The sequence below is a fragment of the Heptranchias perlo genome, chromosome 1, assembly GCF_035084215.1.
Source record: "Heptranchias perlo isolate sHepPer1 chromosome 1, sHepPer1.hap1, whole genome shotgun sequence".
NCBI lineage: Eukaryota > Metazoa > Chordata > Chondrichthyes > Hexanchiformes > Hexanchidae > Heptranchias > Heptranchias perlo.
In genome coordinates this window covers 31,198,850-31,211,547 of record NC_090325.1, presented here as the reverse complement: position 1 = coordinate 31,211,547, position 12,698 = coordinate 31,198,850, and the positions used below count along the sequence as shown (strand labels likewise).

Below are 12,698 nucleotides of genomic sequence, written 5' to 3'. Positions count from 1 at the left end.
CATTGCAAAATTGCTGACAGGAGCAAAGACAAGGCTGGCAATAATTTTCAACGTGATTTGCAGCTACCGATTGGTGTGTGCAGACAAAAACAACATACTGAATTCTATCCCTCGCAATGAAACACTTATCAACGAATCCAGTGGTACAGACCACTCTCAGCCAACAAAATAAAATGTACCAATCCACGATGGTTAACCAGAGCACTAGAAGTCCTGAAGTGCTACAATACTAATGTATAAAGTATACAGGTTATGAAACATTTAGACTTGGGTTAATGTGACAAAGGGGAAGCTGATGTGTGATGAAGGATAGGGAAAGGCAACAGGTTACATTTAACAGCTGCAAGCTACAGAGGTGATGCAAAGCAATTTTTTCTGAAAGTTGTACCTGTTAGTGTCTCAGCGTGTTGGAGAGATCCAAATATCCTGCATCATCAACTCTTGCAAGTTTGACAGTTAAACAGATCACTGAAGTGATTGAACTGTGGCTACATCTCAGATCAGATCATCGGGAAGTGGGAGCATTGAGGAAGAAAGGGGCAACGTTTCCCACTGTGTGCAAGGCTTGAGGTCTTTGTAAAAGAATCTGTTTTTTGCTGAGGTGCACACCGCATTGAAATTTCCAACAACATACCATGGAAAGGTAATATGGAGGTTCATTCACCCCGATGACATTTGATCTCAACCATGTCACTGCGGGGAGGCACAACACAGAGGCCAGGGACACTTCCTACACAGGAATTAGAGGAGGAGGAGGAACAAATCAGAGGAAGTCACCCCAAGAACCCTCTCACTCACCTTCCAGCAGCTGGTTTCAGACCAGTATTGGAAGAGGCCTGGGAGCAGGTGCACAGCCCACCCTCTCCACCAGTGATGGTGCATTGCAGCAAGATTACTGGAGGGGAAAGAAAATAATTATGTAAGTTACAAAATAAAAGCTCAGTCCTGTGCAGGGGCCAAATCTGGGAATGAATGGAAGCAGCTATCAATGAGTGACTGCTGCACCTCTGCTTCCTCCATTTCCTCCTCCTCCTCCTCAGCTACTAACGCACCATGGGCCTGCTCATCCTGCTGCTTGGATAATATGTGAATTGGGTTCAGGCAGTCGCAACCCAGTCTTTAGGAACATCATCGGGGCATTTCACTGAAACACACCTCAGCTGGGTGTGATGTTGATACTCAGTGCCCAAAATTGGAAGGTGGTCCACTCCCCTACACTAAAATCCTCCACATTGTTGAGCACAAAACAAAAAATCACAAAGAAAATGCTATAAAATAAAAGCATTTAAAAAGAAAACTATTAGTGGGGGAAAAAAAACTCACTGCAAAATATTTGATATACCAATCAGGGTCAGCAAACCATGTTTAATAAAAAGGCCAACATTCTTTTTAGTTTAACTGAGAATAATATACATGACTTTTGAATTTTGTTCTACTTAAGGGTTTTTTTCCTTTACTGAAGGCCGATAAACTGAACAATTACAACTGTCAAACTTACAAGTTGAGTGAGATTCTAACCCAGCACAGGTTACCATGACGACCAGCAGCTTAGACTCACCTCCGGTCATTCCGTCGCCTCCGGAATAACTTTTTAGTCTGTGCAATTTCAGCTTCGTGAGACAACGGTTGATATACCTGGAAGAAACCAAACAGGCTACTTGTTAAAGGGCTGTGCATGGAGAGTAAATATAGATTGTAACCGGCTGAAACCTAGCTTCTCCTGAGCATAAAATGTTCTGTTCTCCTCTCCTGAAGGTGCTGACTCATACTGGGGTAGGGTGAAAGGCAACCAGTAACCCTCCAGTACCATACCAAAATGCCAATCCTTCATGAATAAATTTAGGCACTGGGGAGCAATGAGGTGTTAAGTCAGCACAGACCAAGATTCGTCAAGCTGAAATGTCAGTGCTGAAAAAGAGAACCCATTTCCACTTTTGTCATCCAGTGTTAGCATTGAGTGTTCCTAGGTCAGATGCAGAGCAAAGCTCCCTTTACAGTCCCAAATCAATACTCCCAGGTCAGGTACAGTAAAGTTCATTTTACACCATTCCAATGAGTACCCCACCCTCCATGCCATGTACAGCGCAGGTTAGATGCCAGATAAAGCTCTCTTTACATTGCCACATTAATTGTTCTGAGGAGTTGTACAGTATGGTTGAATCTACACTTTTCCATTGATACTCTCAGATTATGGGTTAGAGGAGGAACTGAGGAGAATTTATTTCATCCAGAAGGTGGTGGGGGTCTGGAACTCACTGCCTGAAAAGATGGCAGAGGCAGACACCCTCAACTCATTTAAAAAGTACTTGGATGTGCACTTGAAGTACCGTAACTTACAGGGCTACGGGCCAAGTGCTGGAAAGTGGGATTAGGCTGGATAGCTCTTTTTCGTCCGGCAAGGACACAATGGGCCGAACGGCCTCCTTCTGTGCCGTAACTTTCTACGATTGTAGATGCAGGGTAATGTTCCCTCCACACTTGATACTTCCAGATCAGAGTATCGTATGGATTATATTCAGAGTAAAGCCTCCTCCTAAAACACATACGATATGATAATCTTCAGGGAAAACAAAAACATGCAAGTACATCTCTGTATAACAAAAAAGATCAAATAGAAAAAGCAAGGTTGAGCTTCAATATTTATACACTACTGCAAGAAATACATTTCTGTGTTCGGAGGCATAGGCAGCTTGTTATATTACTGGCAAATATAGACATCACTCTGGCCCGATAATATGACTGAACCTCAACATCAAAGCAAACTGCACGAGACCAGTATGACGTTTCCATTTCTCACGTCAAGCCGCCCCGTGACCTGTGTACGTGAAACATCTGGTTTAGTGTTAAATTCTAGGCGGTTTTGTGCTGTGGACTCTCACGTGTTAAGTCGATACTGCCTCAAACTTCAAAACTAGAAGAACAAGGTAGGCATCGACTTCCCCGTTGAAGCTGCTGTTTCAGGAAGCAAGGCAACAGTCTACTCCTGTCCAACATGCGAGTGGACCCGTGTGCTCTGGGAAAGAAAGCGCCATCAAAACGGACGCTCTCAATTGTTTGGAAGCAAGGTCACGATTCGCAAACTTCTTCAGACTTGTGTTCTGCAGCCTAGATCACATTAATATCAAGGGAAAACCCTACGGAGACAATTCACATGCTGCGGAACAACGCTGAACAATTAGAGGAAGTATGTCTGCAAAATACTTCCTTCCGAACACTACCAAGTTAATAATTTCACCTTGTTCTCTGCATTATGAGCTTTCTTGGAAGGTTCCTCTAAAGGTTGCAGTGCTTTCCCGTTTTACGATGCAGTACAACATTGAGGCCAGGTCATAACTTTGTATTTAAGGTGAGCTTTTCCCATAGAATTACATAGAATTTACAGCACGGAGACAGGCCATTCGGCCCAATAAGTCTATGCCAGTGTTTATGCTCCACACGAGCCTCTTCCCACCCTACTTCATCTAATACTATCAAGATATCTTCATATTCCTTTCTCTCTCATGTATTTATCTCGCTCTCCCTTAAATGCTTTAAAATAAAATATTGCAAGGGAACAGTTGCATCATAACAGACCACGCTATAAAATTCCCCACTCACTTTTGAGGGTTCAAAAACCTTAATTTTCTCCCAGGCAACTCATAGGGTGCGTCGATGGGTAAGCTGCTCAGGCCACGGTTGAAGCCACTATAATTTAGCTGCTTGGGGGTTACATGCGCATGGCTGAGGGAGGAGGAGGAGAAAGGGGAAAATGCAAAACTATTGCCACAGAATCCCCACTTACGAATTGTATATTTGCAAGAATTAAACTGTTCTATTAAAAGAAAAACAAGCATTGGCTCCCTGATGGCTCAATGGATATATCAACCGGAGTGGCACAGTGCTATACAGGCTGTGTAGGTCCAGTTTCAATCGCTAATTTGTGCCGAATTATCTGATCTGAAGCAGGCTGGTAGCCAGGGCTAGGAAAGGGAAACCAGCTACCTTTCCTCATTACAGTAATCCAGTGGTTCCTGCTGGAAGCGGCATGTATGTGGACATCAGTTGAACACAGGATCAAGCTCAGCAGTGATGCTTGCTCCTCCACAGTCGAATATCTTGGCAACACTCACTGTCTGGGCTCACAGAACAAGAGTAGTCACTTGAGCGAGAAATTGGACAAGTCAGTGGTTTGGAGGAGGTGTGGGGGGAGTGGGGGGAGTGGGGGGGGGGCGGGGGGGCGGTGGGACAGAGCCAGCAGCATAATCCGAGCTCAGCAGCTTCTGGCTCTTGCTTTGCTATAACATTGGAGCCCAGTGAATTTCGCTGCCAAGCAACTTCCTACCATCTATTCCTGTTTATATAGTGTTTGCATCTAGATAAACAGACATTGCTAATCCAAGCTACACACTTGGACACGTAATCTAGATATCAGCATACAGTGTTGCCTGACTATCCGGGATTTAATGCTCATCTCAGCTCAATTCATCAACCTCCACAGCAGCAGCTTTTTGAGATCATTTTTCCACATACATCGTCCTACATGTTCTTCTTCCTGCCTGCATCCTCACTGTGTTGAAGATCACAGCACTTTTAATCTGTCTTTTTCCAGAATCTCAAAACTGTGGAACTGCTCACCTCCCTCAAGTCTTCCCTTCCTGTGACAATCTTCCATCTTTTAAAACAAAAACTTACAGTCACCTATTTATTACTTCCTGATTCATCCAACCCAATGAAGGAGGTGAGTTTGCAGTAATGGCCGAGGTACTAATACGTTGCCTTAGTTTTCACGGAGCAGGTGGATATTAGGATAGTAGAATTGCCAGAGGTGGGTTTAGAAAAGTTAGTGGATTTACTATTCAAAAGAGAAATGGACTAAATAATTTAGCCAAGCTTAAGATAGACAGATCACTGGGGCCTGATTGTTTATATCCAAGGATCCCAAGGAAAGAAATATATGAAAATTATAACAGGGACACAGGCCATTCGGCCCAAACAGTCAATTTTGATAATTATCCTCCACACGAGTAGTCATTACTAGTCCCATATGCCCACTCGATTCCCATATCCCTTTGTTCCCCTTTTCTTCAACCGCCTCTCTAACCTATTCCTAAATGTTGACATGCTCTCGGTTTCAATCATGAACTCCACATACCACAACCACACAACCATCCAACCATCCAAAGATATAAAAAAAAATTTCTAGATCTCTGTCCTAAATCTCTTACATTTAATATTGTATCTAAGTTCTCTCATTCAAGGTCCCTCAACCACTGGAAACAGTCTATTTCTATCCACTTTATCCCAGCCTTATATAATTTTAAGCACCTCGATCAAATCACCCCATAATCTCCTCTGTTCTAACAAAAACAGCCTCAATTTTTCAAGTCTTTTTGTATTTGTATTTCCTCATACCAGGCAGCATCCTAGTGAATCTGTGTTTCACCCTCTCTATTGATTCAACATTCTTCCTATAGTGTGGAGCCCAAAACCACATACAGTACCCCAACTGTACTACTTTTAAGGTTTTGTATAGATTTACCGTTACATCTTGCCTTTTATTTTCTATACTTCTTGCCATAAAACCCAATATTCCAATAGCTTTTTATGACGTTATCCCCTTTAAGTTCTCCTTATAATTTTGTGAACCTGAACCCTCAAATCCCTCTGCTTTTCCACATCACCCAACCTATCCGCAAAGTATAATTACTTTATTTTAACTAAAGTGTACAACCTTACATTCACTGACATTGAATTCTGTGTGCCACTTTTTTTGCCCATTCCACCACCTTATTAATATCCTCTTGCAACTTCCTTTGGTCCTCAGAATATTTTTTACTATGCCTCCTATTTTACTACAGTCTGTAAACTTGGGCACCGATCTTAAGTGTAAATATTCTAAAGTGTAAATCTTACACTGATGTACACAGTGAACAGAAGCAGTCCCAGAACAGAACCTGTGGGACACTGCTACCCACATCCAACCACTCTGAGAAACTACCCTTAACTCCTACCTTCCCTTCTTTTTAATCTGAATTTTTAAGTAGTTTTTAAATCTGATTTGCTACACGGGAACAGGAGGAGGCCAGTCAGCCCCTCGAGCCTGTTCCGCCATTCAATTAGATCATGGCTGATCTGTATCTTAACACTATTTACCCGCCTTGGTTCCATATCCATTAATATCCTTACCCAACAAAAATCTATCCATCTCAGTTTTGAAATTTTCAATTGACCTCCAGCCTCAACAGCTTTTTGGAGGAGAGTGTTCCAGATTTCCACTACCCTTTGTGTGAAGAAGTGCTTCCTGACATCACCCCTGAACAACCTAGCTCTAATTTTAAGGTTATGCCCCCTTGTTCTGGGCTCCTCCACCAGAGGAAATAGTTTCTCTCTATCGACCCTATCAAATCCTATAATCATCTTAAACACCTCAATTAGATCACCACTTAATCTTCTATACTCAAGGGAACACAAGCCTAGTCTGCAATCTAGCCTCATAATTTAACCCTTTTAGCCCTGGCATCATTCTGGTGAACCTGCGCTACACCCCCTCCAAGGCCAATTATATACTTCCTGAAGTACGGTGCACAACATTGACTGAGTACTCCAGAAGGTTATATAACTTCCACCCTTTTGTATTCCAGCCCTCTTTAGATAAAAAGCCAACATTCCATTAGCCTTTTTAATTATTTTTTGTACCTGTTCACTAGCTTTCAATGATTTCTGTACTTGGACCCCTAAATCTCTCTGCTCATCCAGTTCCTAGCTTCTCGCCATTTAGAATATACTCTGATCTATCTTTCTTAGATCCAAAGGGGATACCCTCACACTTTCACACATTAAACTCCATCTGCCACAGTTTTGCCCAATCACCTAATCTATCACTGTCCCTTTGCAACTTTCTGCTCCCATTTAAATTATTTACTGTACCACCTAATTTAGTGTCATCAGCAAACTTAGATATACGGCTCTCTATTCCTTCATCCAAGGCATTTATGAACGTAGTGAAAAGCTGAGGCCCCAGTACAAATCCCTGGGGGACACCACTAGTCACATCCTGCCAATTTGAGTATAGAAACATAGAAAATAGGAGCAAGAGTAGGCCATTCAGCCCTTCGGGCCTGCTCCACCATTCAAAATGATCATGGCTGATCGTCTAACTCAGTACCCTGTTCCCGCTTTTTCCTCATATCCCTTGATACCTTTAGCATTAAGAAATATATCTATCCCCTTCTTGAATACATTTAATGACATGGCCTCCACTGCCTTCTGTGGTAGAGAATTCCACAGGTTCACCACCCTCTGAGTGAAGAAATTTCTCCTCATCTCGGTTCTAAATGGCATACTCCGTATCCTGAGACTGTGACCCCTGGTTCTGGACTCCCCAGCCATCGGGAACATCCTCCCTGCATCTAGTCTGTCTAGTCCTGTTAGAATTTTATGTTTTGATGAGATCACCTCTCATTCTTCTAAACTCTAGTGAATATAGGCCTAATCGACCCAATCTCTCCTCATACCTCAGTCCTGCCATCCCAGGAATCGGTCTGGTCAACCTTCGTTGCACTCCCTCCATGGCAAGGACATCCTTCCTCAGGTAAGGAGACCAAAACTGCATACAATACTCCACATGTGGTCTCACCAAGGCCCTGTATAACTGCAATAAGACATCCCTGCTCCTGTACTCAAATCCTCTTGCAATGAAGGCCAACATACCATTTCGCCTTCCCAACTGCTTGCTGCACCTGAATGTTCGCTTTCAGCGACTGGTGTACAAGGGCACCCAGGTCTCATTGCACCTCCCCTGTTCCCAATCAATCACCATTCAGATAATAATCTGCCTTTCTGTTTTTATAACCAAAGTGGATAACCTCACATTTATCCACATTATACTGCATCTGCCATGTTCTTGCCCACTCACCCAACTTGTCTAAATCACATTGGAGCCTTTTTGCATCCTCCTCACAGCTCACATTCCACCCCAGCTTTGTGTCGTCTGCAAACTTAGAAATGTGACATCTAGTTCCCTCATCCAAATCATTGATATATATTGTGAATAGCTGGGGCCCAAGCACTGATCCCTATGGTACCCCACTAGTCATTGCCTGCCACCCGGAAAAAGACCCGTTTATTCCTACTCTCTGTTTCCTGTCTGCCAATCAATTCTCAATCCATGCCAGTATATTCCCCCCGATCCCATGTGCTTTAATTTTGCACACTTAACTTCTCGCCTACCTCCTAACCAAATTCCTATCTGAAACAATAGGTTGCCTCCAATTCCATGCGCTCTCATTTTTGTTAATAGTCTCTTATGTGGAACCTTGTTGAATACCTTCTGGAAGTCCATATAAATTATATCCATAGATGTAATTTATATGGACTTCCAGAAGGTATTCAACGTTTCTTCCCTTCTCCTCCCCCCACCCCCTCTGTGGGGGGAGGGAAAGAGCAGGGAAGAAACGGGAGAGATCGAGCAAAGGGAGAGAGAGAGAAAGAAAGAAAGAAAGAAAGAAAGAAAGAAAGAAAGAAAGAAAGAAAGAAGACACAAGAGAGAGAGAGAGAGAGACAGACACACAGTCAAAGGGGGAGAGAGAGCAAGAGACAGAGACAGAGAGAGCAAGAGACAGAGAGAGACAGAGAAAAATGAGAGAGAGGGGCGCAATAAGAAGGAAAATGAGAGACTAAGCATAAGGGCTAGAGAGCGAGTGAGACGACGAGAGCACGACTGCAAAACAAAAACAAAACAGAATCGACCATGAACAACCAGGAAAGAAAAAGTTAATTTCAATTCCAGAGATTCCGGACTCTTAGTCTTTAGACTAAGGCTCTATAATTAGCTCCATTTCCTACACAGAGGATACTGCAGTAACGCACATGCATTATTAAGGAAACACTATTGTCACTGTGAAGGAACTGCTTCAGCAAACAGCCTTCCTTTAACCCTTGTGGAAGGTGAGGGTGACTGCCAACAAGTTGTATTGAGTCCCAAAAACAAACACAAACAAGCTCATTCTCTTGCCCTTTTTCTTTGAAACGTACCAGAACTAATGTCCACAACACTGCACTGCACTTATCAGGAATTTCCAGTGAAACTTTAGTTAGAATGTGGAGATGGTACCTAAACTCATAATTGGGATGGAGTATTGTTGGATATAATATGCTTTATGTGGTTGCCATTTTACTGAGTATAATGACCACTGGAATGAAAAATAACAGGCTAAATAGTTGTGTTCAGGTAAACCTAGCCAGGTATGTGCCCATTTTAACAGATGTTAACAGCTGAAGTTACTCAGCTAATGACCAGTTTAGTAAAGAACAGTTCTGAACTTGTTTTGGTGAAGGGCACCATCCTGGTAGAGTGTGTTAGATGAACGGAGTAGATTAATCCAAATTATATAGGTTTGGATGCCAGAGAAAATCAACTTGTTGGTTTTATTAATATTGACAGAAAGCACAAGCATGTTATACATCTATACACTTACTATAGTAGGATCTGAATTGGCACCTGCGAACTACGAACCAATCCAGGTGAGATCTCAGCACAGAATACCAAAGAATTATTGAAAGTGAATCTAGATGGACCATGTCAGATGACTTGCTCCAAACCCATCAATTCTAAGATTGTCAGGAGATTTACCAGAACGTACCAGGGATAAGGGAATTTGGTTATGTGAAGAGACTAGAGAAGCTGGGGCTGTTCTCCTTAGAGCAAAGGAGGTTAAGGGGAGATTTAATAGGTGTTCAAAATTATTAGGGAATTTTTTTTATTCATTCATATGATGTGGCGTCGCTGGCAAGGCCAACATTTATTGCCCATCCCGGATTGCCCTTGAGAAGGTGGTGGTGTGCCACCTTCTTGAACCGCTGCAGTCTGTGTGGTGAAGGTTCTCCCACAGTACTGTTAGGTAGGGAGTTAGTTCCAGGATTTTGACCCAGCGACGACGAAGAAACGGTGATATATTTCCAAGTCAGGATGGTGTGTGACTTGGAGGGGAATGTGTTTGATAGTTTCTCCCTATCTACTGAGAAACTGTTTCCATTGGCAGGAGGGACAGTAATCAGAGGACACAGAATTAAGATATTTGCAAAAATGCCAGGCAGGAGATGAGGAGAATTTTTTTTACTCAGCACGTTATGGTGAGTTGGAATGCACTGCCTGAAAGGGTGGTGGATGAGGATTCAATAGTAACTTTCAAAAGGGAAGTGGATCTATACTTAAAAAGGAATTTTTTTTAGGGCAAGGGGAAAGAACAGGGGAACAGGACTAACTGGAATGCTCTTTCAAAGAACTAGCACAGGCAAGTTGGGTAAAATGGCATCCTTCTGTGCTGTATGATTCCATGATCTTTGTGTCATATGCTTTTACACCAGTAGATGACAATGTCACACCACAGACATAAGAAACAGGAGCAGGGGTAGGCCATATGGCCCCTTGAGCCTGCTTCACCATTCAATAAGATCATGGCTGATCTTCTACCTCAACTCCACTTTCTCGCCCGATCCCCATATCCCTTGATTCCCCTCGAGTCCAAAAGTCTTTCCATCTCAGTTTTGAATATATTTAATGACTGAGCATCCACAGGCTTCTGCAGTAGAGAATTCCAAAGATTCACAACCCTCTGAGTGAAGAAATTCCTCCTCATCTCAGTCCTAAATGGCCAACCCCTTATCCTGAGAATATGACCCCTAGTTCTAGACTCTCCAGCCAGGGGAAACAGCCTCTCAGCATCTACCTTATCAAGCCCTCGAAGAATGTAATACGTTTCAATGAGATCACCTCTCATTCTTCTAAATCCCAGAGAATATAGATCCATTCTACCCAATCTCTCCATTTCTCACTTAAATGTGTGTTTTGTTTATGTAGAAGGTAACACAATTTTGTATGGTTATAAACATCAAACCTTAACAGCTAAAACCTAGACACGTTGGCTCCAAACTAGCTATAATTCGTACACAAACTCTTTGACGCTTGTTAAGTTGCGTTAACCTGACACCTCCTGCTTACTTTGCATTCTCCTGCGGAATCCTAATGGCCTAGTCTAAACTATGTGTTAACCTTTATCACATAGAATACATTTTCATAACACAAAGATATTCATGTTGATTTCTGTATCGTTAAGCTATTTTTCCTATTATTTTATACACTACACTACAGAGAGTCCTGGAAGCCAACTTAGCAGATTCATATATGGAGATGCTGAACAAGATGGTGGCATGATGCAATGATTATTAAGACCAGGCTACACAGTGATGCCGGATATTGGAGCGCCAAGGAACTGAAGGATGCAGATCTGACTCCCTGAAACCAGCTACAGCACTGCTGAGAAGAGACCATGGGGAAGAAATTGGTTAGTGCCCGACTACAGGTGGTAAACGGGGGCAGCACCAACGCAAATGCAGGGTATGCCCAAAGAGGTTGGCCCGAAGGATCATCCAAAATTGGTCCTCGGGCTTCATCGTAATAATAGCAGTGAGGTGCCACCAGAGGCAGCTCTCCGCACCCCGCGTGATCAACTTAGGGAGGCCTACGGGGCGGTCGACTGCAGGCAGGCAGCAACCCCGATGTAGTGCCAGGAGGGCCACTCCTGCTTACCCCAGCTTCATGTAAAACAAATTACAGACCTTTTTTCTGCGGCCTCCAGCAGTCTCTTTAAGGCTAGGCCGCTGTACAACTGGAAAAATAAAATCACTAGTCGGAACAGGTAGGGGAGGCACTGGGGCCGTGCAACCCGGGAAATTGCACGGGGCCCGAGCTAGTCAGGGGTCCCAAGGCGGATCCAGTGAAAGGACACCTCTGCTCCATGGGACAGGCTGACCTGCAATATAGCACCGAGCACAATTAGGAGGGTCAGTTCATTCTTCTGCTGATTCATTAAATAGGCAGCCTGCCTTTAAATTGTTGAAAAAACCTATTTGTCTCTGGTAAAGGAAAGAGAATCACAGGTATAGTCCCAGCGGCAGAAGTTAGTAGGACTCTGTCCCGGGCGGGAGCCCCAGTCTCCGCGTCCTGGCTGAATTTTAGGTGCTGATTCCAGGGACAGACTTTCACTTTAGGGCTGCTGATACCGTGCTGGTATTAAGTGTAGGGGTTTGTCTCCGGGCTCCATGGAATGGAAGGGCAGGTGAGAGTGGAATCATGTCAGTGAGAGAGGGGTGAGGACAGAGAAAGAGGGGGAGGAGAGAGAAAAAAAAAGATATTTAAAAAGGGGATAGAACAAATCCAATTATAGACCAGTTAGCTTAATGCTGGTGGCAGGAAAGCTAATGGAATCTTTACTCAAAGATATAATAGAAAAACATCTCGAAACCGAAAATATAATAAAGAATAGTCACCACGGATTTCAAAAGGAGCGGTCATGCTTGACCAACCTTATTGAATTCTTTGAAGAAGAAACAAAGACTAGACAAGGATAATGCAGTGGATGTGATATACTTGGATTTTCAAAAGGCCTTCAATAAGGGACCGCATAGTAGACTCATGACTAAGGTCAGAGCATGTGGAGTCAGGGGACATTGGTATAATGGATTGCAAACTGGCTAGAAGACCGAAAACAGAGAGCAGGAGTTAAAGGTAGGTGGGAAGTGGAATTTCACAGGGATCGGTGCTGGGACCACTGTTGTTCACTATTTACATAAATGATTTGGACTCAGGAATCAGAAGTACAATATCAAAATTTATGGACGACACCAATTTGGAAGGTATAGTTAATAATGACAAAGACTGC

General features: G+C 43.2%; 1 protein-coding gene across 3 annotated transcripts in view; it reads right to left on the bottom strand.

Moving 5' to 3' along the window:
• Positions 1-12,698, bottom strand: part of ctif (CBP80/20-dependent translation initiation factor) — a 208,317-nt gene that overhangs the window by 63,201 nt on the left and 132,418 nt on the right. For all 3 annotated transcript variants that reach the window (XM_067983383.1, XM_067983373.1, XM_067983391.1), the window contains one exon: positions 1,559-1,635. In XM_067983383.1, coding sequence (XP_067839484.1) covers positions 1,559-1,635 — 77 coding nt within the window. The remainder of the gene's footprint in view (positions 1-1,558; positions 1,636-12,698) is intronic.